Below are 27,984 nucleotides of genomic sequence, written 5' to 3' on the forward strand. Positions count from 1 at the left end.
TGAAATGGGGGAGTACCCTCACGAAGAAAGATGTTTTGATTTGTTTGTTTGATTTTGACTTCATACGAAGTTTGAGAAAGTTAAGAAAACTTTTGAATTTTATGATTTTATACATGTCACGTAAAAACTTAAAATTAGAAAAAAGAGATTAACATGAATAAATTGAAATGGGGGAGTACCCTCACGAAGAAAGATGTAGACAAACGACAATGGCATAGAGAGACATAATTATGGATGGAGTTATTCTATAAATTTACTTTACCCATAAAATATCAAATCAATGTAAAAGAAAAAACGTGAATAATTGAGCCACCAATTTTCAACTTGATCGAAATTGTAATACTTTGTTTTTGATATGATAATATTCAAAGTTTATTGCCAAAAAAAAATAATTTAACTTGATCGAAGTGTTTTATTCATCAATTAATGCTTCCTCCCTCCGTTTCACTACAAAAATATCGATCATAATTTCACGAATCTTACCTAGCATATCATGGATGACAACTTGACGATAATTCTGATCGAATTCTTCCCCCAAATTTGCAAGCTCTTCATGGATAGCACAATAGAACAACATATCATCACAGGATATGAAATATTTTCTTTTTCTTTTTTCTTTCACACCTTCTCAAAATTATTATAAGAAAAAAATTTAAAAAATTGTTGGATATGGTTTTATTTTATTATATACATAAATTTAGGTAAATTACTCATGCTTCGCACAGGATTGAACTATGTTATTATGCTCACATTGATCATTTAGTAATATTCGAATTTTCGATATATACACTTCATTGTCAAGATCATTTTATCTCAAGGGAATCTAAAATGTTAAAAGTGTTAAAAAAAAATTTATTTTTTATTTTTTATTTAAAAATTATGAGTCATAGAGTTATTTTAAGTAGGCTTAAGTCATGTGCCGTTCCTTAAAGTTGTCCACATAATTCACTTAGACGCCTGAATTAGGTTTTATACCTATTGAACACCTAAATTATTCAAGAAATGTGCTTATTAAACACAAAACACCGATGTGGCAAAATAAGTGTATCTCACTGCTGCTGAGCGCGTGAATGCATTTTTTAAAATTTTTTTAAAAATATTTATACCTACTTTGTTGACACTTGGCATGCATTGACTAAATATAAAAAAAAATTAATTTAATTAAACATAAATCTTTTAAATCATAAAAACACACACACTCATCTCCCTTCAACCCACCATTTTAAAAACTTCAAATTTCTTTGCCTTTTGTTATGATTCATTTTTTTTTCATTTTCTCTAAACAAAGTACCTGTTGAATTTTCAAAAAGAAGAATAAAATGGACCATTTGAAGTTAAAAAATTGGCCAATATCTGTACATTTTTATTTTCAATTACTCCAATTGAGCAACTATCACCATTCATAAACTTATTAAAAATGCTATAAAATTTTTTATATAATTTTAATTTCTCTTCCTTTTCGATTTCAAAATCATTTATCAAGGTCGATTAAATTTATAAAATTGGAATAGCCGTCGGAGGAATAGCATATAACGAAAAAAATGAAAGAGGAAAACATTTGGTGGATTAATTAGGAATGAGATGGGGTTAGACATTTTCTTTTTTGTTATCGCCGAGGAATGGCAATTGTGGAACAACAAAGAAGAAGATAAAGAAGAAAGAGGCAATAAGTTAGATGGGGTGGGGGTAAAGATTTTTTTTTATCAATTTAATTCTTTATATATTATTAGAGGCAGAAAAATATTTTGTATTTTTCAAAATTAAAATTATGGGCCTATGTGTCACGTGTCGTAGTTCTATTCGTAATTTTGTCAAGATAACGAGTGTGCATTACACGCACAATATTTGTAAAGTTAGTTGTTATTTTATATTCAATAGATATATATTTATTAATATTAAAGTGTCTAATAGGTAAGAGTCTTAGTTGAGGTGTCTAAATGAATTATGCAGACAACTTTAAGGGGTTATCGATGACTTAAGCCTTTTAAGTATAAAAAAGATGTCTAAGAAATCTCTATGTAAATAGTTGATCAGAAGTAATGAAATTTTTCTAAATTCCAAGAATTTATAATGAATAACATCAGACGTTAAAGAAGAGACCAAAAAGCCTCAAACTACAATACTCCCAAGTAAAGTGGAACATCATGTCCGTACAAGAACATAATTAACTAATTCAAATGGAGGACCTTCGGCTCCTTTCTCATGACCCTAAAATTATTAATATCATAAATATTTTTCCTCATCGTCTCAGAGTAGTCATTACTATTGCTTAGGTTTCATATCACTAATCCAACTTATTTGGAATTGAACCATGGTTATTGCTATAGTTATAATGTAATTATCAACCAAGCGATAGGCGACATCATTCATAATTGGACATTCTAAACAAAGTTTTTTACACATAACATATTAAAATCTCAAAGCATAATTTTCTGAGTACTTGAACTCACAAATATCCACAAATAATAATAATGACAACCTTACTTTCCTAACAATCAATAAGAAAAACACATGTTGCTTAACTCAAATTTAATTGAAAGAAGTCAATAGAAAGAGTTATTACTTCTTTATCAAAAAGCAAAAAAAAAATAAAAAACTTTATTCAAAAGAAGAGTTATCACTACGGGGAAAATGATCTCTAGAGAAAATTATAAATGTCTCTAGAAAAAGTCCACGACAACATTGAATGTAATGACAATTAATTAGGCTCTAGCACTCTTCGTTACTATGCATATTCATTGCCGATAAAAAATATTTTTGTTCTATTGTATTTTGAATATTTATTTGTTTCAAAAAAACTTGTTTCTTATTATGCCTAAAAAAGAAGAGACGAAGAAATATAACAAATTAGTTAACTTACGATAACAGAAGTGAATTAATTGTCTCTATACTAATATTCTAAGAAGGGTTCAATGACATATAAAATGTTTATACCTAAGAATGAGCAATCAATACTAAGTGTGGCAAAGAAGAGAGTAATCTGTTTGGTTCTTTTAACAAACTTTAATATTGGTTGTGTATTAGTTAACACATATTAATTGTTCTGTGCTATCAAATATAGCACAACTCACAAGAAATTTTCCCAAAAAGTATACGAGTAAAACTAAGAAAGAGACAAAAAAAAAAGAGATCAATTTTCAATCAACCTAAAAAAAACATCAAAATAGAAAAAAGAAATTGCAATAAATACATGAATTAATATGACTTACAGTTGAAGATTAAGCTTTATTAGATAGGAGGAAGAAAATTTTGAGGAATGAAAAACACTTCATAAGAAACTTAATTGATGTATTTAAATTCAACTCCTCGAAGCAAAAAAAAAAAAACAACAACCAATAATAGTGACAGAAATAAATGTTTTGTTATTAAAGATCCAAATATAATTAATTGAATCATTTCAACATTTTTTTGAGTTGTGGATGGAGAGGTTCAAGATTAGTAATGTCACATTGCGATTAAAATCATTTTCTTTGTTTACATGAAGAAACCTGCAGGAAGGAAGGAAAGAGATAATCGATTTTAATCATCGTTGCTAAAATTTTTAACAGAGTTCAAAAAAGGTTACTAAAATAGTAAAAAGAAATTGCCATAATTACATGAATAATTATGACTTATTCGAAAGAATGAAATAAGAGAAAGAAAACTGTAAGGAATGAAATAAACTTCATAAGAAACATAATCAATGTATTTGAATTTGACTACCTTATAACGAAAAAAGACCTACAAAAAATAGTGGCAGAAAATCCCTCTATTTATATTAAACAATAGGTCCAAATTCTTTGAAAAAGTTACAAACCCTTCGAAAAGGTCACAACTTTACATAAAAGTCACAATTTTTCATAAAAGTCGTAAATCTTCCTAAAGGCCGCAACTTTTAACAAAATCACAACTTTTCACATAAGTCATAACTCTTCGTGAAGTAGCAACTTTTCATATAAGTTATAACTCCTCATGAAATGTGAAGACTAGTTTTGGTAATAGATAAATTTAAAGGGGAATCCTGGATTATGATGGCGCATATACATATGATTTAAAGGGGAATTCTTGATTATGATGGTGCCACGTAAGCGGACGTAAGATTCTCTTTTATGATTTTATATATATATATATATATATATATATATATATATATATATATATAATTAACGTGTAAAAACTAAATATATGATCCTTTAATTTGTTTTATGCTCTTTTTTTTTCTTAATTCATGTTATAATTGGAAAATCAAAAAGAAAATTGATTAGATTTGGAGATTTAATATATTAAGAATATTTTATTTTCAATTACCTGTCGAGTTTTTACCACCATTAAAAAAAAGGAAGAAAATAAAGCAATTAATGCCAGTTCAGATCCATCCATATATATTTGTGTTTTTCCCTTAAAAAAATTAGTTTCAATTTCATTTTCCCATTTTGCTTCACCTAAACCCTAATCAATTCTTTAATCATTTTGATTTCTAAGTTTAACAATTAATTACCCCACATAAACAACCCCAAGATCTGATTTTTATTTTTTTTTTGAAAAAGAGTGCATTAAAATCCAGATCTTTCTTGAATTTGAAAAAAAAATGTTTTTGTGGGATTGGTTTTATGGAGTTTTGTCATCTCTAGGTTTGTGGCAAAAGGAAGCTAAGATCTTATTCTTAGGTCTTGACAATGCTGGCAAAACCACTCTTCTTCATATGCTCAAAGATGAGGTACTATTAATTCCCTTTTATTCGGTTTGATACGGAGTTTAAGAAAGAAAAGATGTAATTTTGAAATATGTAGGTTAAATTGTTTGGGATTATATAGGTTATGTTGTTGTTGTTATATGGTTTAAATTGTTTCTAAATGTAGAAAGGTAGCAATTTGTTTTTAGGGACAGACTAAAAAAGGAAGTGCATCACATCAATTTAAGAGGGATGTAAGAATTATGTTATGTTTATTTGATCGGGCACGAAGTTTAAGAAAAATGGTAAATCATCGATTATATTGTTTCTAAATACAGAAAGTTACTAAAAGAGAAAGTGCATCTCATCAATTTGAGAGGGAGGAGGAATTATGTTATGTTGTTTGACTGAACACGAAGTTTGAGAAAGAAAAAAATGTACTTTTGAAATATGTAAAGCATGGTGGTTGAATTGTTCCTAAATGTAGAAAGTTAGCAATTTATTTTCCCAGTCAAACTTAAAAAGAAAGTACATTACATCAATTTGAGAGAGACGGAGGAATTATGTCATGTTGCTTGATGCGCATGGAGTTTAAAAAAAAAGATTTGAAACTTGTGAATCATCTTATTAATGGCTTAGTTGCTTTTAAATGTAGAAAGGTAGCATTTTTGGGGGGAACAGACTAAAAAAGAAATTTGAGATGGATTGAGTAATTATAATGAATGTTGAGAAAACATGAATCAAGTGGAAATGAGCAATGGGTGATTAGGATTCATATTGTGTATAGTTGATTTATCATAAAAGCATCGTCTTTGATTGTTTTTCGGTATTTACAGAGGCTAGTTCAGCATCAACCAACGCAGTATCCTACATCTGAAGAGTTGAGTATTGGAAAGATAAAGTTCAAAGCTTTCGACTTGGGAGGTCATCAGATTGCTCGTCGGGTCTGGAAAGACTACTATGCCAAGGTATGCCTTGTGTGTTAAATGTTGATAACCTTTTATTTCTGTAATTTTAATTTTGCACATAGGTAGAACTTGTCTTGCCCATTTTGTTGCATCATTTTATTCTCCGCATTTTCTTGTGTTGGTCACTGAAAAGTTTCGCGGATTGTGTTGAATCTTTCTGTCAGATTAGATATATATCAATAACTGAATTTTGTAACCTGATCATCTTTTACGTTTTAATAAAAAGAAATAATCTCTTTTAGTCTAATCCAAAAGTAAAAAAAACTCAAAATTGCCTTTTATATCAACTGTACTGGATGTTTAAGTCAGTTGCCATGTGTTGCATCAGATCCATGTGTTCTATAATCGAATAGTATAACGAAGGGCATATACTAACAATATTTTGAAAGTACTGGGGTAAATGTGACGCTTTTTCCGTAATACTTTTGTTATTGTTCTGCCCTACTGGGCCAGATTCCTTGACACTTCCCTATTTTTTCCTTCGTTTATATGACTTGTGTTTCTCTTCGATGACCATGATGGCTTAGTACAGCCTCTAGATTGGCTGTCCCTTGCAGCAACATGAAAACATTAATGTGCTTCATTGGTGGCACTTATCTCTGTAAGGTATGTGCTTAGAAAGTATTTGTGTGGAGAATTAAATTTACTGAAGGTGTAGTGGGCTATTCGTTTGTCAAATTTGTCGAAGTCGTATGTTTGAATGCAGCAGTTTTTTAAGGAAAATAATTCAGATTTTTTTTTGAAATGGTAAGCATTGTTGATTTCATAAAAGACAAAACAACACGAAGTAGTGCTGAAATAACATCCGAAAAGGAGGGAAAGGGTGAGAATAGAATTAAAAGAACTCTCAGGGAAGAAACTAAGCTTACAAAAGATTCTATCATCTGTAGCAAGCGGTTTCAACATCATCTACCACTGATTTACCCATTGAAGTATTTGATTTGTCTTAGATTTGCCTTCTGTTTATCTTTCAGTCCACGGAAATCCCCATACTGCTAATTTAGTCCCATACTCGCCCTTTTTCTAACGATTGTCCAGCTTAGCTCTGACATTTATTACAATGGACGTAGGCAAACTAAAAATTCAAATTTATGCTCAAATTGACTTTTTAAAGTCAATCTGAGTTAGAGATCCTTGAAATATTTACACACTTCTATTTTGGATAATGCTCTTGCACCTTAATTATTTCAACGAGTACCTTGTTACCTATCACCTACACAAGTACCGGTTCACTCTGCCCACCAAGAGTTAGGCAAATGGGAAGAATCACTTGGCGGTTTTCTGTCTGTATGGAGATTTGAACCCCGGTCTCCTAGGTTTTCACCCACTTTGTTGAGTCATTGATCAGTAGGCCACACACTTGGGTGACTGTTTTCATACCTATCACTCCGTTTGTCCAAACTTTTGTGACACTTCCTTTTTATTTTTTGTGCTAAGCATGACACCTTCTCTTTTTTGGAAACTATTAAATTTAAGTATCCTCATTTTAGTCTCCCAAGGAGTTGTTGGGACACTACCACCGCTCATGTAAACACAAAATACATGTGGAACCCTCACCACCGCTCTGTTAAAGGGATAATTTTGGTGCTTTGCTTATATTTGGCTTACATGATAAAAGTCATCTTTAATTGAAAATTTCATATCCAGTTAAACACCGTCACGTGAATTGATACGGAGGGAGTAGATGATATGGGAAGGAAATGATAAGTTAAAAAGCAAATTCATTTAGTTTTACCTAAATTTATTTTCACCATAAAAGACTCCAGTTTTTCTTCACAAATTGCTTTGTACACTTGCCAATTTTTAAAGGAAAATCATAGCATGAGAGCAATGATAGTTGGTTTCCCCAAGGTTGAAATTATTATTTCCTGATTAAGGTCTCTTTTGTCCCTTTTCCCTCAAGGTTACAAGTTTGGCTTCATGATATTCTTCCATCTTTGATTTTGGTCTTGATTGCTTTATAGTCTAATGTCGGCCTAACAGCCTAACTGTACCAACATTTTTTTCGTGTTTTTTTCTTGGGAGTTGGGTGATCAGATAGCACAGCAAATCATGACTATTCTTAGACAAGTTGTGCTTAATCTCACGAAACACCAAATTGACTCGTTACGATCCACATTTTAATGTACCTTTTACTCTATTTCAAAAAATCTGCCTTAATAAACAAAGAAAGGACAAAAGTTCCTCATGCATAATGTTTTGTCCCCTCTTTTGATAAATTATAATGTTTTAGTCCCTCAACAGTTAGAAAATTACCTTTTTCTATATTCATTTATTTTATGGTTGTGGATAAAAGTGCCCCTAAAGTGTCAGTAGGACATAGGTTGTTCTGATGGTTAGACTTTTTATCCCGGGGAAGTAGGGAGCATATGCTGAAGACCAGATGGAAGCTTAGGACTGAAGGAGTCACAAATTACTGATCAGGGACTAAATTGCTCGTCTTATGAAAACATTACCTACTCCAGCAAAGTTCCTTTCTCCACCCCTTCCCTGGAGTTCATCCCAGTAGTTTGTTACAAGGTTGCAATCTTTTCTTTTCTATTTTAAGCTGTGCAGTGTAAGGTACTAAATAATTTCTTATTAGTGTAAAGTTTGCGCCTTCTGTTTTCCTTATTTCCTTCTTTTCCGGTGACTATTGATCTGGCCAATGAGTTCCCGTAGTTTTGTGTCAAGTGGCTTGAATTGCTGTGCCACAGGTTGATGCAGTTGTGTACCTAGTTGATGCATATGACAAAGAGCGCTTTGCTGAGTCAAAAAAGGAACTTGACGCGCTTCTTTCTGATGAAGCCCTTGCTACTGTCCCCTTCCTCATTTTGGGAAACAAGATAGACATACCATATGCAGCTTCAGAAGATGAACTGCGTTATCACCTTGGCTTGACCGGTGTCACAACTGGCAAAGGTAAGGTGAATCTTGCTGATTCTACCGTTCGTCCTTTGGAGGTATTTATGTGCAGTATTGTACGGAAAATGGGTTATGGCGATGGATTTAAGTGGGTATCTCAATATATAAAGTAGGTTATGCCATAGAAGTTGAAAGAAGTGGCGTCCTGGTTATGCTGTAGATCAGCATTTTTGGAAAAAGATTGGTTTCACCAGATACTTATTCATTTGTTTTCGAATTGATCAGTCAGTCTTCTATAACTATTTTGTATCCTCTGGTATCTATGTAGTTTGATGAGAATATACTTTTGTTTGTGTAACATTTACATGTAGCTGGAAATTTCTATCTACATATTCTTGACTTATATTTTTCTTTTTTCCATATATTGTTCAAATGTGTCCTATTTTTTTCCCTATGAAAACATGACAAACGAAACAATCATGTACAATACTTTGTTATTTTGAAAACAATGCTGACAAGAGGGACACAAATTTTTTTTTCTGGCAATCGAAAACTTGATTAATTACCAAAAGTGAGAAAGACTGAAGTTTGATACTTTTAAAGGTTTAAAAAAGTCTTTACATTAAATCAAAAAAGGTGCTAGACTTTGTGCAATTCAACAACTAGGGTCCGGGAAGGGGTGATGTGAAGGTAGAGGTTATTTTTGATAGACTCTCGGTTCAAAATGGTGCTAGACTGCTAGTAGATAAGCTAAATACTGAATTAAATACTGTGCATGTGGTGGATGGAGAGAATAAAATGACAAATGGGTAAAACTACAAAATTTTCCCAGCTAGCAGTGGTAAATACTTTTCTTCCTCATGTGTACAATGATATTGAAGCTAGTTCTTTTCTTTTTTTGGTATCCCACCCAGTGTCCAGTACATGCATTGGGGCTAATATGAATTCACGCCGCGTAAGGCCCTTTTAAGGAGGCAGTGGTCCCAACATTTCTTTTCCATACCAAGGCTTGAATCTGAGACTAGTTATCTCACCACAATCTTTGTCGGTATAGGAGCAGATTCAGATTCTGCTGAGTCAGTGGCATAACATTTCAAACTATTCTCTTTTCGTTATAGAACTCTTACTAAAATCCCCTAAAATTCAACAACTCAATGCTTCATATTTCACTGGAATTGGTTGATTAAATCCAGCTTGAGACAACATATTCCCAACTATCGCATGCTCTCTGCAGAACGCCCCTTTGAACACTGTCGCATTTGTAATGTTTGTGTTACTACATAATGCAGTATTGCACACATCTGAATCAAGAGTTTCAGGTACAGATCGTTGAAGTTCTTGAATTTTCTGAACTTGTTGCTGCATTACAACTGTGCCAAAAGTTTCACTTCTTGATTGTTGTTGTTCTTGATTTAGCTGAACTTGTTGCTGCATCAGTTGCAATGCAGCAGCAGCTTTCTTTCTCTGCTTCTCAGCTGCTTCTTCGTCCTTGATTGTCGCCATCAAACTAGCATAACCCCTCTGTATCAGTCTATAGAGCAGTAAAGCTGACATCTTTGCTCTATCCCTTACAGAATCTACATCTTGTTCATCTGCAAATTCACACCTTTCTATGAAACTCGTCGATTTGTCAGGCTTGTGCCTTAAAGTTAGCAACAAATGTGCTCTTTCCAGTTCTGATCTTGAACAACCCCAGTTTAAACCAATCAATGCATAGTAATCCACATTACCCGTTTCGCCATTTGCAACCCTCTTCTTCAATTCTTGAATTTTTGTAGCCAAGGAACAAAGTCTCCCTGGAATCTCCCTGTATTCCACATTTTGACGCTTCCATATTGGTCCTGGTAGTTTCCTATCCCGTAGCATTGAATTGTACAAGAGTTTTAAGTGCTCCAAATCATGAAGACTATCAGGCAAACATCTTATGGTTTCAAATAGTGCAGCTCTAGTTCTAAGAGCATCAATGCAAGAAGGGTCCAATGCTAGCGTTCGATTGCAATCAGCTATTGCCTCTGCAATTCGACCAGAAGAATGATACGCTGATGCTCGATGCATATAGCATTCAGCCATAAACCCCTGAGGGGCACCACGACGACCATCCACAATTTTTGAAAAATGCCTAATAGCTTCTGAGTAAAGACCAGCATCAAGAGCTGCAATTGCAGCAGTTTTTCGTCGTAGGAGTAGTTTGATATGACTGAGAAGTTGAGATATTGTTTCTGACTCAGTAATTTGCAAAGCTGTACAGCAATTTTTGCTTGAGATTGGAAATTTAGAAAACGAGAAGCTATCCTCAGACCAACAAATGCTCTCACGTCGAAATGCATCTGTAGCAAGGCGTTTGCCAGTTTGTAACAGAACCATTGCGTCTTCCATTAGGCCCAAATGGCAACAAGCTTGTCCTAAGACCAAATACCTGTTTAAGACATAATGTAATTAAGAAATTAAACACATGTTCCCTCTAAAAACTTCAAGTTTTAAATGAGACGATCACACAACAAGTAATTCGAAGTGCGCTTACCTCCATTGACCTTCTTTATTGCAATTCTTGTAGAGACTAGCCATAACCTTCTTCTTCAAATAAGATATAGAGAAGCACTTGAAGTTAGGTTCATCACCATAAGAAATGAGGCTGATTTGCTCCTTTGAGCTATCAAATGAACCAGAAGAAGAGGTAGATGATGTGTCATCACTAGGCATTTTCAGACTAGGAATATAATCTTTTAGCATATAAGCTACATCCTTAAAACACCTTAAATAAAGCAAAGATCGAGCCTTTAACTCTAGGGCTAATTCAAAACGCGGAGAAATTGCAAGCGCAGCTTCAACAAGGGCAAGAGCTGAAGAAATCTCATTTGGTTCTTGAGTGGCTATAAGAATTTTGGCATCTCTGATATATCTTTCCACAATCTGACAAAAACAAACACAGAGCATAAGTATGAGTCTAGGATTTTGAGTTTATGAGTTGCGAATCCTAGAAGACACATCTTAAAAAATACATTGTTTGAGCCAAAGCAACAAAATTCTGCTGAATCCATTGATGAAGCTCTAGCAAAAGTGAATGAAATGAACACGGGTAATATCAAGAATGCATTTTTTAAACACAAATACGCGATTTGAGCCAGCTGAACCCATAGTGAAGCTATACCTCCGCCCTTTTATAACTAATTATAGTGAATGCAATGAAAAAGGGTCAAATCAAGAATGTGTCTTCTAAACACAATTAGATGGTTTGAAGCTAAAGCCATTGCATTTTACCAAACCCCATAGACAAAGGTCTAGCTCCACCCTCACATATGTATCCAAATGCAATCATCAAAGAAAGTAAATGAAACGAAAATGGATAAAATCAAGAATGTGTTTTTCAAACACAAAATATGAGCTAAAGTTACTAAATTCAATCGAACCCATGAGCAAAGCTCTAGCTCAAGAATGTATTTTTCCAAAGTTTGAGCCAAAGCTAGTTACTGAATTCTATCGAACTCACTCGCATATAAGTATATATGCAAATGCAATCATCAAAATCAAGATTGTACCTTTTTGTTGGTAACCCACCAGGGCTTTTTTTCTGCAGAGGCAAGAAATGGAGGAGATGCAGCCATTGTTGGATCAAGAATCGAACTTTCTTGATATTTGGTTAATGGTATCTCTGTTTACATTAATATTGAGCAAGTGCGTGAATATACAGTGCCAGCTTTGGAGAGAGAGAAACAGAGAGCTTTTGATCCTTCTGTTTCATTGCTGGCAAACCACGCCAGAATATATATCTCTCTCTGTAAAGACCTCTCTACTCATCTACCTCTAATTGATTTGTTTTATTTGAGTTTGATTTGATACATCGTTTATACGATTTTATTGTATTAAATCAATTAGTTAGTATTAGATTTATTGACATTCATAAATAGTATTAATTATTGTTATATATATATAAAAGCTTAAGGAGTTACAGTTATTGATCATTATTGATGCAATGTATAACGAGATGTGTTTTCAATTGTATAGTGTTAAGCATGTTACAGGGAAAGTTACATGCTTTTTGTATAGTTTTTATATCTAAATTTTTTGTTTAACATATCAAATTAGTGTAATCTAATTTAATTTTGATTACATAGATGCTCAATAATATTTGTCCATTTTATAAAATTAATAAATAATGTTTACACTTATAGTTTACCGGCCTTATCATTAATTATAGACGTTGTATTCATTATATTCAAAAGGTAATATGATAAAATTACCTTTTTATTAATAGTTTCTTAAGAATTATGTAAAATTAATAGTACACAACTATAATTGAACGGACGAGTTATATACTAGTCTAAGCTCTTTTTTTAATCTTATATTAAGTTGAGAAAGTATAACTAGTTTTTAATTATTTAAATTATTTCTATATTAAATTTTGAATTTATTAGCACAATTTAAACTATAAGATCCAATGCAATATCCCTTATATATATATATATATATGAGACTCCAACAAGTTGCCTCGAAACAAAATTTAATATTTTGCGTGAATTTATTTATTTCTGCTGCAACATAATTAATTTACTTATCTATCCTATCTTTTGTTTGTTTAATTTCCACCTCCACCCCACCCACCTTAGATCTCAATGGATCATAATTTTCGACTTCTCGTCGTGTGATTAAAAGATTATAGATTGATATTTTTTACTATAATGAAATATATACATATATTGAATTCTATGATCGTTTAATTTGTTTTTGAATTTCTCATATCAATTAACTATGAATTACGTTGCTAATAGTATTTTGACGTAATTTACAATTTGTTTTGAACATGTCATTATTATTCAATTCATATAGATTATATTTCAAGATATTATTTTGAATAAAATAGTTAAAATTTATCTGAAATTGATAATTTCTAATAAATCTATAAAAATGAAATACGATAAATTATACGAGACAGAAAAATATTTTAAAATAACTACTAAAGTTCTTGCCTACTTAATTACTACTCCATCCTCTTTGCTACCAAACAATGAAGAAAAGTATGAAAAAACAGATACTAGGTAAGCTAGATCTACAAAAAAAATAAATACATTTAATAAATGTAAAAAAAAAAAAAAAACTTATAGTAAAACTATATAATAGCAAAAGATAGTGTTGAGAAAGTGACAAGTGCTATGGCGTAAGGTAATAGAATCATGCTTTTATTTTTTTTTCCCTCTTTTGCTTTTGATATTATTTAATGAATGCACATGATATATTGAGTCCACAACCATATTGGTTTGTCTTAAAGTTTCTCCAAAATAATATTTATTACTCCTACTTTTTTTTATATATAAAAAAAAAGTAATATGATTATAATTACGTTAAAGAATTTTGATATTATCGATGCAGAATTCAAAACTTTAATCTTTATGAAGATTGTGACAGATTGATATCGAATACTTATTCCTTTCTATTAGAGATTTTATTTTTGAGATTTTATGTATGAATTGGAGTTAGGTTTTATTTTTAATATAAAACTTTTTCGCATGAATTACAATTTAGTCGAATGAATTCAAATAATGTATATTTAATGTTAAATTGCTCAATAAATCTCATCGAAAATATTTGATGCCTCGATTACCATATCATCATACCTAAATAATTGTGACCTAGCATCCATGTGTCTAACTTTAAGGTGCTGGAACTCCAGCTCAGCCTAACAGTTAGGATATAGGATCATAAATAGAATTGGTAGGGTAATTTTGACCTACCCTATATGATTAATTCCATTATTAGTTAATTAATATGCTCATCAACATCACTATATTAATGGATTATTCAAAAATCATGTGTTATGTTTTTTCACCCAATGTTTGTATTTGCATGAAAATCTCAATTAAATACTAATTTATGTTGCGTAAGATTTATTTAAAAATTGAATGTTTTCTATTTTTTGTTATTGTAAGTTTGAACTATAAGTTTTTGATTAAAAGAAAAGAGTGCGAAGGAAAATTTGTAATTTGATATTTATGATTTTTGAAAATATAGAACAACAATTTCAAATGTTTATATTATGGAATTAGTGTTTTTACTTATTTAGTAAATTTTTAATGCACGATTTGAGATATGTTTTATTCATCTCACCATAATATGACGATGTTCAATAATGTCCAAAGTAATTTCAGTTCAGACATAAATTAGGAAGAATTGAAATAAGCTAATAATGTGTTTTAAACTAGCCCTATTGGATATGTCCAAAATCATGTGTTCTCTTTTTATTCAATATTTTAATACATATTGAAAATTCGATAAAAAATAATTTATGCTGTGTATAAGAAATACTTCTTATTTTTCAATATAAAACTCGAATTTAAAGTTTCTAGTATAGTGTTGAGGGAAAATAGAAGCGAATTCAGAATTAAACTTTATAAACTTTTAGTTATTTCGAAATTTACTGTACGATTTGAATAAAAATAATAACATTTCATCGAATTCACTACAAATTAAAATATTTGTATGAATCAATGCATCTTATTTATCTCAATGCAACTCCCAATAACGTATCACCAAAGTCATGTCAATTTAAACAGAAATTAGGAAGATGCTAATAATAATTGATGACACCAATTGTGAAATTAGGTATATATTAAACATCCCATGTTAATTAGTGCTGTTTAATTACCTCTTTATTAATAAAATAATAAAAATATTTTATTTATTTCCCTTTCAATTTGATGGCTCTCTTTTGAGTAATTAAACATGCATTATACATAGCAAAATAGACCTATCAAACATGAAAAATATATCAACCTCAATAGCTCAAATTTTTCGAATTATCATAAAAGTCAAAATAACTAAAATAAAAATAAAACATTTTAAATAATATATATTTATAATGTATATACTCATCCAGACAGCTGTAACAATTATATATCATTTTTTAATATATAGTTTGTTGTATTAATTCTTAATCAGTAACATTGCTAAAGAGAGAAAAATAATAATAAGCCAAGGGAATCCAAGACTTTGCATTAAATTATATAGAATTAAAATAACAAATGATGTTGTTTGGTTTAATGAAGCAAGTCTATTATTTTCGTAACTTATAAAAAAAATTTTTATAAAAATAATGAATTTATATTATTTAAAAACACCTAATTGTTATTTTCCTTCTTTTTTTCTTGACTAATTCCCTTTTTTAAAACAATACAAATTTTAGTATAAATATATTTAAGACTATAAGTTTTATGTATGCTATACTTAAAGGGAAAAATAACTTAAATACACAACTATAATTTTTATATTCTCTAATTTTCTCTACTTTTTTTAAATATTACATAATTCTCTTTTTTTTTATTTTAGTGTAATTTTTTAGATACATTACACTCTCTCTCCTATAATACACATTTACCAATTTTAATGCCTATTTTTTCTCCATTAAAACACTCAACCTCTTAAATTAGTTTTTAAATTTTAAATTTTATCTATTTAAACACTCAACCTTTTAATCAGCTTTTTGATTTTGAATTATTTAATTTAATTAATTTTAAATAAAAGACCAAATTTTGAAATTTTGAATTTCAAAATTCAAAAAATTAGGAAGCAGGATAACTTCCATATCTTTCTACCATTTTGTTCTTACTTCCATATCTTTTGCTTACACACCAAAAACATAAGAACTAGTGCCTCTTGCCTTAGAAGAAGTTAAGTTGATAAAAACAAGTAGACAATCTTCATCTCATCCCAATACTCAAAGAGTTAAAGTTTGTTCGGCCTACATTGTCTCGGGTTAGTATTTTGGTACTTAAAACTGTTGTTGAAATTAGTAAAAATTTTAAGGAATCTAGTGTGCTTGCCGATACATTTGAATAAGTGTGTATAGTGTTTTAGATGGTGAATTGATACATGAATTTGTTGTGTATCATAATATTTTATATGTATCTTGAAATTTTGAAAATTGTTATAATGTATCATTCAATAAGTTTAGTAAATGGTTCATCAACTGTGCTTGATGATACATATAGAATCAGTGTGTACAGTGTTTAGTCAATTCACTGATACATGTAGTAGATATGTATCACATGTTTTGCATATAGTATGAATTTCTGAAAACTGATATCATGTATCAGTAAGGTATTAGTTGTTTAGTTGATGTTCTGATACATGTTTTGAAAATTGTTATAATGTATCATTCACTAAGTTTAATAAATGCGTCATCAACTATACTTGATGATACATATAGAATCAGTGTGTATATTGTTTAGTTGATGTTTCTGATACATGTATTAGATACGAAATTGAATCTCCAACAACGATTCCGTCAATTTTGTAACTTTCATTCTGCAATTCGTTCACCCAAATTCCGGAATGTCTCATCAAAATCGAAGTATTCATCTTGAAAAATTCACTGTAACAACAATAAAATTACTGTACTTCGAAATTTAACAGATTGTTCAAAAAATTGTTTTCAAAATAGATGATATAATCTTTGTTTTTCAAAATTTGAAATTAATATCCAATTAAGTGCTGATTTTATGTTGATTAATGATATGTTACCGTAAATTTAGCTGTTTTATTAACAACATTAACTGTACCGTTTTTTCCCCTTTTTTTTCTCAACAGTTTAAAATTACCATGTATCATTTACCATGTATCACTAGAGTCTAAAGTATCACGGCTCAACAAATTTAAGGGATTTTTTGTAAATACTAAATTTGTCGGGACAGAATGAAATTATTGAATTACACTATAGGATTCCTTAAATTTTTACTATTTAAAGGTATTGACATTTTTGGGTTTGGAATCACAGGATTTTCCTGTTTATTTCATCGTAAATTCAAATTAATTGAAATAATTAAGTTGAAACATCAAATACTAAAAAAAATAATTATATTTTATCGATCGTGATTCAATATAATAGACTATTTATTAAGAAAAAAAAAAAAAAATAGTCAATGTTTTTTCACATGCAAGCCGTAATTAGGTAAGAGGATCCAATAACTTTGACCGCAAGAAACGGTAGCATTAGTCAAATATCTTCATGCATGTGACAATATATTCCATTGAGAGGAAAGAATAAACATATTCATATCAAAAATATTTTTGATAAAAAAATGTATGTGAATATATTAGGTAAAATAAAATATACTTACGATTTAATTAGCATTAAAAATTTGTGTCAATATGTACATTTCTATGGATATAGTTGGGAGATAAATAGAAAAAAGAATCGAAAACTTTATTCTTCACCTCAATACAACAGTTTAATTGTCATGAATTATATTATCTTAAGTAGTCGATTAATAAGGTGTAAACAAGATTAGCTTTGATGATCTAGGAGTATTAGTAATATATATTGTGATTAGTAATGTTGAATTATTTCTTATCGTATTATATTAAATGTATATGATATGTCCGAATAAGAGTAATATTCAGTATTGTTAATATCATGATTCACTATGTATAAAAATAGCGTAAATATATAACTAATACAAATATTTATTGGACAGATTAAAATATTATCATATAAGAAATAAAATGAGTTAATATATATATATATATATATATATTATTTTCTTATGAGTTGTCAAAATTTCATAATTCTATGGTACATGAAGAAAGAAAAAAGGTCACGTGAAACCAATAAAAGAATAGTGATTATATGGTATCTATCTATCTGGAATATTAGTGAATGACCACTAACGAAAAGATTAACGAATCTTTATGATGGCCAAATATTAAAGAGAAAAAAAAAAGTAGTGCACTTGAGCGAATAGGTTGAGACGGATTTAAAATTTAATTATATTATTTGATTATTGTTGAAAATTTTGATTTTCGATGATAAAATTTGTTGATAAATGGCTTGAAGGAAAATAACTTTTCATATTTATAATGGCTCATTAAAAATTTGCATTTTTGAGATGTTCATCCCTGGAATCATGCATTAATAACTTTTGTATTGGTAATACTATGAGTTGTTATTTCTATTAGTTTTACACAAAAAATTTGTCTTTAAATACACCAAAATATCAAATTAAATGGTTAACAAATGACAATCTGAGTATTATTATTCAATACTATTTTTATGCATCTTATCCAACTATCCTTAAAAATATAGTAAATTAACTCAGCAATCTCTAGGCATTTTTTAGTGCAACTCTTAATACTTATTCTGTCAAGAAAATAACATAATACAACTACTATCTATAACGGGTTAATTTAAAGTATAATAATATTGATTAATAGATAATCATTAAATGGGGATCATATGACATATGCCTATGGGATCACATTTAATGTAATTAATATCATACTCTTGAGGATATATTTATTTATTTTAGTAAGTAAAAAGTATTAATATTATCCTTTTCGATCCCAATAAGGTACATAGTAGTAATAAATAATGATTTTGGAACTCACAAGTTGATTGAGTTAAAAGAGTACTTACTGGTTGACTAATTATATTTCTTCAGGTTTCAAATATTAATCGTTGAATTTGTTTCAAAATATTTCACGTTTCAAGAATTTAAGAAACATCTTTTTTCCTTGAGATCTTCGATTAGTAGTGTTAATCAAGGATGGAGCTAGATAGGAATAGTGGTTCAATTGTTTGAGTTTTAGTCCCATGATATATTAAGAAAAAGTGTATTGTAGAGGCAAAGGGGATTCAAAAGGTCTTAGGTGTAACATTGTAGTGTTTATAAAATCATCTTGTATAGATTTTCGGCTTTGCTACTTGTATTGTTAATTAGAAGGGTGCTAGTGGCTGTTTAGCAATGAATATTTTTTACATTTTTCTAGAGTTGAATTCAAGAAATCATATTTGGGGTGCATACTATTCAAAGTAATGGAAGTGTTTTCACAATGTGAAAAATCACAAGTGTTTGCACAAATACAACATGAAGGGGTGAAATAAAAAGTTTCATCTACACTAGGCAAATGTGATCCAGGGCTCAGCCTGCATTGGATGTCTCAAGAGATGATTTTACACAACTTTGAAAATCAACTTCTTCAACAAAAGCAGCAAGATGCTGCTATGTGAATAATTATTTTTGTACATTTTACTTCACTAATCTAAATATACTTAACTTGAGTGAAGCTATTATACAGACCTTAGCCAACAGACACATTATCACTTCTTCTTCTTCTTTGATGTAGACGTCCCTTTTTTGGACTTCCTTTTGGTACTTGTATTACTCATGTTCTTGCTACACTCTGGGCAAAACCAGTCTTCCTCGGGTATACATTCAAGGGGAGGATCACAGCAATCTACATGCATGCCAATGCCACATCCAAGAGAGCCACTTTCGTCACCACAGATCAGCATTACTTCACCCCTGTCAGGCGACCCACACACCTGGCATGCAATATCATTACTACTGTCATCTGATGGCTCCATCTCCTCAACAATCTCTTCCAAACGATTGACATGTTTTTTCAGTGATCTTTCCGCCCAGGAATGAGTGTTGTATTGCACATAATTGCTGAGGGTATAACCAGGTTTGCACACATAAGTCACCAAGTAATCAGGCAACACACAAGGTATCTCATGCCTTAAGAATTCTTGAACCCACTTGTCACAGCGTGGCATGACCTCACTAACAATGGCAAAGTCAACACTTGACTCAAGGAATCGACTATAAGGAGGAGAAGTTGCTAATATAATGCCATCCCCTGCCTTAACTGCACGCTTCAATGTATCCTGATTCAACAAAAGAGAGCATATTATAACCTGTTAGAGATGCACACAAAGTGCAATCTGGATAAATTTATCAGTCTACAAATCAATTGCATGTGACATGGAACAAATTAACTTCCCACAGAAAATAATTCCACTGGAAATGTTTCATCTTAGGAAGTCACTTTCTAGATCATCTTCCAATTGTGATTGGGGATAAAAGTACATGACATATGATGCCGCTGGCCGCACAAGATGTTGGGTTTAATATTAAAATAGTGTTCTGGTGATAATTTTTTAGTACTAAAGAAAGACGTTCTACATGTTTAAGTAATATGAGTAAAATTTATGCTTTGTAAGAATAATGATAGAATTACGTTTTATAAAGAAAATTTACCTGCACCCAAATGCAAGTCATTTTCCCCTTCAGTGGAATATGCCATGTTAGGAGAAATTGTTTTTCCATAATACAAGGAAACCAACTACTAGAATATGATTTCATCAAAGAAGTTCCAGAAAATAGTTCTTCGTCATACAAAACACACCGTAAAAAGAGTTGATGGAAGAAAAAGAAATTCTTGCAAATAGGCAGCATAGGAACTCAAATCTTCAAAAACATATACAGCAAACAACAAGTTACCATACCAATGGTGGTACAATGCAGTCTCCATAAATGATTATCTTCATTCCATATAATGCGCCATGTCCAGTCCTCTCCCTCAGAAGTCGCCACTTTCTTGGGGCCTCTAAGTTGATTGCTAAGTCTTCAGTAAATCCCTTTTTGTGCCATTCATATGGCTCCTCATCTAATAATTTTCCAGCCTCAACAGAAGCAGTTAAATAATCTGTATTCAAGATCCACCTGTAAAAACAACAGATGATATGTTTTATTTGTGAGAATGGACATAACTTTACGGTTGAGTAGTTTTTTTTAAAACTGGTAACTTCTTTAGGGCTGTGTACTTGGTCAAACCTTCCAGAGGATGCAGCAGCAAAAAACTTCTCTGTTCTTCGTACTGGGGCAGGAACAATGAAATGCGTTGCCTGATATGACCACTGGTGAGAATCTCTGCACACTTTCCCTTTCAATCGCTTGATAACCTGCTGAAACTCCTTCCTTTGTAGCCGATGTCCACTAACTATAAACCACCTAGGCTCACTTTGTACTTCTGTAACCTTCAAGGAACGAGACTTTGTATCATAAGGAGAACTTCTGTCAGCTTCATGATCATTATGAATCGCATTCTGGAGTCCATTAACAGGCATATTCTCCTTCTCCACATCCATGGAGCTCTTCAATTGATTCTCAGTCGAAATTACTGAGGCTTTTCCAGTTTCAGATGGAGATCCTTTTCCTTTCTTTACTTCTACTTTGTTTCTATCAGTTCTGCACTTCTTCCTTTCTGCGCCTTCTACAGAAGCAGCAGCTCTTTTAGTAGCTAGATTAGTTTTCTTGGTATTCTTCTTCATGCATTTTGGACCTTCGGAAACATTCTCCTCTGAAGCTTTCCCCACAGAAGTTGACTTACTTAATTTGGTCTCCTTGCCAGAAGAAGTCTTTTGAGTTTCAAATTCATTGCTTTCAGTACTAAGAGCGCCTTCTACAGAAACAGCAGCTCTTTTAGTAGCTAGATTAGTTTTCTTGCTCTTCTTCTTCAGACATTTTGGACCTTCGGGAACTTTCTCCTCTGAAGCTTTCCCCACAGAAGTTGACTTACTTAACTTGGTCACCTTCCCAGAAGAAGTCTTTTGAGTTTCAAATTCATTGCTTACAGTACTAAGACTCTTTGCAATATCCTCCCTTTCATTTTTATTTACCACCTTGTTTGCATTTATTTTCTTCTCCGCAGATTGAAGCCCTGAATGTTGTGCTTCAGTACCAGTAGACTTCTCTCTTAGGACATTTAATTCTTCATCTTCTTGGTCCTCTGGAGCCTCAGTATCATCATTTAGGGATTCATTTGTTTTGGCAGATTCTTTTTCAGAATTCAAAAAATCATTTCTCTCGATCTCCTTGCTCGAATTAGCATTATCTGCAGGCAGAACCTCACCCTTTGTAGAGCTTAAGATATTTTGGTGTTCTGTCTCCTCTCTCCCTCCACTACTGGAAGCAGCTGAATCATTCGTCAGAACAGTCTTGTTAATGAGTAAAGAACCTTTCTGATTTCTGCCATCCCCTTTACCGAGACTTTGTCTAGATCCGAGTGTCTTCTTGGAAAGTGATCTTTTCTTCAATGTCTTAGACCCTGACACGGAATCATCTCCAGCTTTATTAAACTCAGCCAGCACATTAGACTTCAGGGTATCTCTTCTTTCATTAACTGGAGATGGGACATCATGCCGTTCATCCAGTGGCCCACTGACATCAACAGCAGCATGACTAGTCTCTTTCGACCCCACGATCATATAAGTGCTGCTTTGCGGGGCATCCTCATCATGCCCTTGCCCAGTGCTTAGTGTTGCAGGATTGGAAATGGTTGAATCATAATGTTGCATGGTTTCCAAAGCAACACCCTTGTCCAAGTGAGGGGCAGGGTTCCTAGACAATAGATGACTGCCCTTATGGCTTAGACTATGTAACTTTGACGAATTTATTAACTCTTCAGAACGATTTGCCGTCAAATAACCATCTGGTATGCTTTCAAAATTATTACCAGCCCTTGGTGAATTGAAGCTACTGTCTGAAATGCCCATATTCCTTTTCTCAGGCAGTTTACTGCTTTGACCCTTCCCAGAAAACGACAAATTCTTTGGAGTGTTTACACCTAACTCACTTTTTTCTAGTCCTTTCTGAGAGGAAAGGTTAAAGCAATCAAACCCTATACCTGCTTCAGTAGCGGCAGGACTTCCTGAATAACTCTTCATATGTTCAGAGGTCATTGGAGAACTGAATTTCCTTGGGAATTCTCTGGACAAACAAGAATGAGGAGACTTCCTGGCACTATTTGAAACAGAAACCAAATCACTTCCATTTTGTTGCATGCTAGATGGTGGCTCTTCTTTTGTTCTATAGAAGTTGGAATTAAGCATTTCATCATGCCTATTCGGAGATTCTTCAAAAGCTGGAACCTGGTCAGATTTTGACTGCTTTGAAGCAGATAATGACAGCTCTTTTCTGTTCCCAAGACCTGACGAGCCTCTAGATGTGTTTAAGCCTGAAATGTTTGTAGAGGCTTCCTGCTTCACAAAGAATTGATTAGGACTTTTGGGATTTTCAGGACCCATGATAGCTATTGTTTCTGCAGACCTATTTGCAGCAATGCCCTCATTTTCATCTTCAGAATCTTTGGCTTCAGCTTCCATCATCTCCAACTCATACCCACTAAGGCCAGAAAAAGAAAACATGAGCACACTATTATTTGCTGTTAATTCATTTAACAAGAAAGCCCCATAAGAGGGGTAAGTCTAAACATACTATGCCTGAGCTAAACAAAATTAGCTCTTGCTTAATAGCAAGTGAGTAAAATCACTTTATTGCTTTTTACTCTTTTTCTCGTTGTCCGCAGCATAATTTGATTTTGAGGTTGAACTTGTTTAGAACAACGTCAGAAGCTACCACAACTCTAAATAAAATAAAATGAGTGCATTAGGCATTAAATTGACAGATCCAAAAAGGGCTGGGCAGGTACTTAGAAACCTCTAGCGAGGTCTAATTTCATATAACTTAAGCACATAGAAGTATGCATTTGCAACTGGATCACATGAAAATGTTTCTCATTTAACAATTTCAATACACCCTTTAACACTTTCACCTTCTAATTAAACAGGCCTCCATAATATCTCAATGTTCAACTTCATATGTTTCAGATTCTGCAATATAAAGGCAACCTAGTAGGAGTATTATAACTATTCAGTACCAAGTAAAACAAAATACAGCAGAAACAATGAAGCTACTTCAAATTAAAAGGCAGGAAATGGCAATGACGCACCTCTTATCATACTCTGCTTCTGAAAGGATTTCCCAAGACTTTAAACTGCATACGAAATCATGAAATGAAACTTTGCATAATAGCAGGTTAAGATTAGAAATATCTGTAACTGACAAAATAAAGCTCGTGCATACCAATCCTCCAACCACTGGTGATTAACAAGCTTAATCGTCTTCATTTTCTTGGCAAGTTCATATTTCTCCCCTATCAAATGTAATGACCTCAATTAGCACTGATACACAGTTGTATATACATATCACAACAGACATGTTAAAGAGTGAAAATCAAATGGTTTTTGGGGTAGTTTTCTTCCTTATCTTTGTTCAATGAGAAAAGAGAATTTAAGACATAAGTAGTATGACAGACTGATTTATCAAAGGTCATGGAAATCGACAGACTGCTTAACGAACATGTCATTGAGGCTCATTCATTAAGCCTCAATGCCCTAAACATATGACATATCACATAGTAAATCATCAAAGAAAAGAAAGAGAATCAAATGAAAAAATTAGCTCATACTGTATCACAGTCCTCTTTTTCATAATACTTGCTTCATCCTATATCATGAGATGGTGTTTAACTTGATAGGAAATCTAATGAGTAATTTAACTTATTTATTATATTAGCAAAGAAGGAAAACAAAAGTAGTGGTAGAAAAGTTATACGATAGAGAAATATCAATGAATTTAAATTTTGAAAGTTTTATAAAAATGGAAATGTATCAATGTTTTTGGGAGGTCCTGAAAAGGGAAAGTACCACATAAATTGACACGGACAGAATATTTCAATTTCCTTGTCATTATTCTCTCAAATTGTTGAATAGGATGTAGTTCACGAATGTAGTTCAGATGAGGATGCTCACATGGACGTGTGGGCATACTAGGACAGATATGATTAGGAATGAAGTAATACGTGATAAGATGGGAGTGACATATGTGGCAGACAAGATGAAGGAGGCAGGGAAGGTTCGGGCATGTGAAGAGGTGTGCGGATACGCTAGCAAGGAACTGTGAGGGGATGGCTATAGAAGAAGTTGGGAGAGGTAAAGGTGGGCCGGAGAAGAAATGAAGGGGGATGATTAGACAAGACATGGAACAATTTCAATTTACCAAAGACATGACCATAGGAAGGTATGCAGGTCGAGGAATAGAGTAGAAGATTAGTAAGTAGTTGAGTGGTGTTGCACTTTCTGTGGGATAGGCAAGGGGCTAGCCGACTCTGAACTTGCCCACATTAGTAATATTGTATAGTATTCATATTATTTTCTCCTTGCATCCATGCTTCAAAAGAAAGTTCTCTTTATTTTCTCAATTTTCCCTTTCTTCTCTTCTCTTGTGTGTTGAGGCCTGAGGGTCTTTAGAAAACAGTCTCTCACTCTCTCTGCCCCACAAAGGCAGTGGTAAGATTTGCATACATCCTACTCAAACCCCACTTGTAGTACACTGGTATGTTGTTGAAGTAATGGTTTTACGTTTATAATGAATCAACATTGTTCTAAAATCACAGCATATTGTTTCAAAGTTGTATATTAGTACTACTTTAATGACTTCCTCTTTTTTCTTCTTTAAATGCTTATAAGGTAACAGCAATACTCATTTTTGCAACTGCAGACAATATCTTAGATTACATGCTATTGTACCCTGATCTTCAGTTTGCTTTGAACTACCCATGTCAGATACACATACTCAACATTTCTCCCCAGGTCAAGCCTTCTACATATTATAATTTAAACGTAAATTCAATCATAAATTAAGGCAAGAAATGATATGGGAGGGAAAAAATTAGCCAGCAGCAGCACATCATAATGAATCATCAACATAAAGGACATTTGTGCAAAAACACCTGAAACTCCCATTCACCGCCTCTAGGATTAAGCATTTAATAAAGCAAAACAAGAAATTAGGAGAGATATAGTACAACCAGCGATAGCAACTGCTGGAAAGGGGATAGTTACCCTCAAATTTGTAGCATATGAGATGAGTGACTTTGTTTGCCACCAACGGCTTTGAAAAGTTTGCACCCATCAATCCCACCATTGTCTAGAACAAAGAGCCAAACATGTGACAAGCAACTGTTAGATTCTCCTCATCAGAAAATATTTAACTTCTTTGAAAAGTAAAAGAATTGATGAACAACAAACTGCATTTTACAAACCATAATATCATCTCGATCTTGCCGTTGATACCCAGTTAAGCAGACTATCAGTGATTTAGCACCTGGAATTCCATTCAAATTTCTTGGAGGTCTATACATGACCTGTAAGAAGTGGTGAATCTATTGAGTTTTGATTTAAGGGAAAAATCAATTATCCTTACAGGTCTATGGAAAGTTGACATAGAATTCTTAAGGGAGCAATGGAACAGATAGAAAACAACAGATAGATTCACATGACCACCAAAAACCCAAAATCATGGCCCTTCAAAATTTCAATAGAATTCCCTAAGCTCAATATGAGATAAAAAAAAATACAGGCTACTGAACTTACTGCATTATTGACTGTCTAATAGCAATATTGCAGAGCAAAAGCCTTTAAAACTGAATAGCCACTGACAAAATGGACTCATAAACACATAATATTAAAGATCCTTTCATGCACCAAAGTGGTATTATAAACTAATGCAAATACTTCCCAAGAGATATGTCCTATCCACTATATCATAAAATTATATGTCAATAAAGACATTCATTGTAGCCATTACTGTTTAAGCAACCACAGCTGGAAGAAGGACCAATCAACTAAGCATAACTGTAAGCCAGCAGACTGTATTTTCCAACAAATAAAAGACAAATTTCCAGAGGAACTCACAGAATGGTGATCGACAGGCATTCCCAAATCAAAACTGTGTGCAACCCACAAGCTGGTAACAACTATTTTTCCAACCCGTCGAGCAGAAACACATATGGGGTCATCCTGTTTCCAGAAAGCACTATGTTAAACCCTAGTTATAATTGTGAGGAATGCCGTTTGCGTTGCGTACAAAAAAAGGGATAAGAAATCAAGCAGCAAGAGATGCAAAAGAAAGTCGCCCTGAAAATCAGAAAAGGACAATTATGTTCACCACACTCACGTAGATAATACTATCAACAATAAGATGGGTGCAATCAGGTCCATATTTGCCTGCATCAACTCCGCCACCCTCCACCAGCTTGGATTGAATCTAGAAAAGGAAAAAAAGGTAAAAAAATTTATAGTAGAACAATGACAGCAACCATCAAAAAGATAAAAATTTCCACGCACATAAAAACAATTACAACTACACCATAACAATTGAACATGGAAATGAAAAAAATCAATCATAACTACTCCATTTAAAGAACATAACACTTGAACTTGAAACAAATAAATCATTCAACTGGCTTTGCATCAACAACATGAAATCTCACAATTCAAAACATTGTATCCTCATCTTTAATCTTGGCTTGAGACCGACTCTACTCTCCTCAGCTCACATGGCCATAATTAACTTGGAAAAAAGTACAATTAAATCAATCAACTCTGCCTCAAACTTAATCTAGTTAGAGTGTGACAGTACAAATACTTCGTATCCATTTTGCTATTGATCATTTCTACCGACAATGCTCGCATATAACTTGAAAAAAATACAATTTTTTTGAGGAAGAAAATTAAACAAGGGGTTACCTGTTCCTTTCTATGGGGGTCGAATCCAATTAGAACAAAACGAACACCAACGAAAATCTTGGAGCTGTCTTCGTACAACATATCTTGAGTCAATGGAACAATTTTTTCATGGAAGAAGCAACACGAAAAAATTAATATGAACCCTAGAAATTTGTTGAATTTCACAAAGCTTCTCGAGCAAGGAGTGGACAAATTATTGGAGGGATTTTGTATTTTTTAATTTTTTTATTTTGGCGCACTTATTACTGGGCCTCAAATAAAACACACAGTTGGGCTTTGAAAGCCCATCTCCATTTCTTTCCCACGTTTTATCCTTTAAA

At 32.4% G+C, this 27,984-nt stretch overlaps 3 protein-coding genes across 5 annotated transcripts; 1 reads left to right on the top strand and 2 right to left on the bottom strand.

Moving 5' to 3' along the window:
* The first annotated feature begins 4,285 nt into the window (after nt 1-4,285).
* Nucleotides 4,286-8,866, top strand: LOC101267027 (small COPII coat GTPase SAR1A). Its single transcript, XM_004240523.5, has 3 exons — nt 4,286-4,696; nt 5,488-5,619; nt 8,316-8,866. Exons 1-3 carry the CDS (start codon nt 4,568-4,570, stop codon nt 8,634-8,636), a joined length of 582 nt encoding a protein of 193 aa, XP_004240571.1. The 5' UTR covers nt 4,286-4,567; the 3' UTR covers nt 8,637-8,866.
* A 407-nt stretch (nt 8,867-9,273) lies between these two features.
* LOC101267897 (uncharacterized) lies at nt 9,274-12,252 on the bottom strand. Its single transcript, XM_004240526.5, has 3 exons — nt 12,000-12,252; nt 10,985-11,373; nt 9,274-10,879 (listed from the first exon to the last, which is right to left on the bottom strand). The coding sequence occupies exons 1-3, from the start codon at nt 12,063-12,065 to the stop codon at nt 9,607-9,609; spliced, it is 1,728 nt and encodes a 575-aa protein (XP_004240574.1). The 5' UTR covers nt 12,066-12,252; the 3' UTR covers nt 9,274-9,606.
* A 6,973-nt stretch (nt 12,253-19,225) lies between these two features.
* On the bottom strand, nt 19,226-27,869 carry LOC101248303 (BRCT domain-containing protein At4g02110). Of its 3 annotated transcripts, none has more exons than XR_003247105.2 (10): nt 27,665-27,869; nt 27,093-27,182; nt 26,831-26,935; nt 26,179-26,280; nt 25,979-26,063; nt 24,159-24,228; nt 24,025-24,069; nt 21,059-23,417; nt 20,741-20,957; nt 19,226-20,119 (listed from the first exon to the last, which is right to left on the bottom strand). XR_003247105.2 is itself a non-coding variant. In XM_010323571.3 (10 exons), exons 1-10 carry the CDS (start codon nt 27,743-27,745, stop codon nt 19,550-19,552), a joined length of 3,714 nt encoding a protein of 1,237 aa, XP_010321873.1. In that variant the 5' UTR covers nt 27,746-27,862; the 3' UTR covers nt 19,226-19,549. The 3 variants fall into 3 exon arrangements, 2 of the variants coding, with proteins under 2 accessions (XP_010321873.1, XP_025887198.1); XM_010323571.3 differs by having other exon boundaries at nt 21,069-23,417; nt 27,665-27,862; XM_026031413.2 differs by having other exon boundaries at nt 21,069-23,417; nt 25,945-26,063; nt 27,665-27,862.
* Between the last annotated feature and the right edge of the window lie 115 nt (nt 27,870-27,984).

This window comes from Solanum lycopersicum, chromosome 6, assembly GCF_036512215.1.
Source record: "Solanum lycopersicum chromosome 6, SLM_r2.1".
In the NCBI taxonomy this organism is placed as follows: domain Eukaryota; kingdom Viridiplantae; phylum Streptophyta; class Magnoliopsida; order Solanales; family Solanaceae; genus Solanum; species Solanum lycopersicum.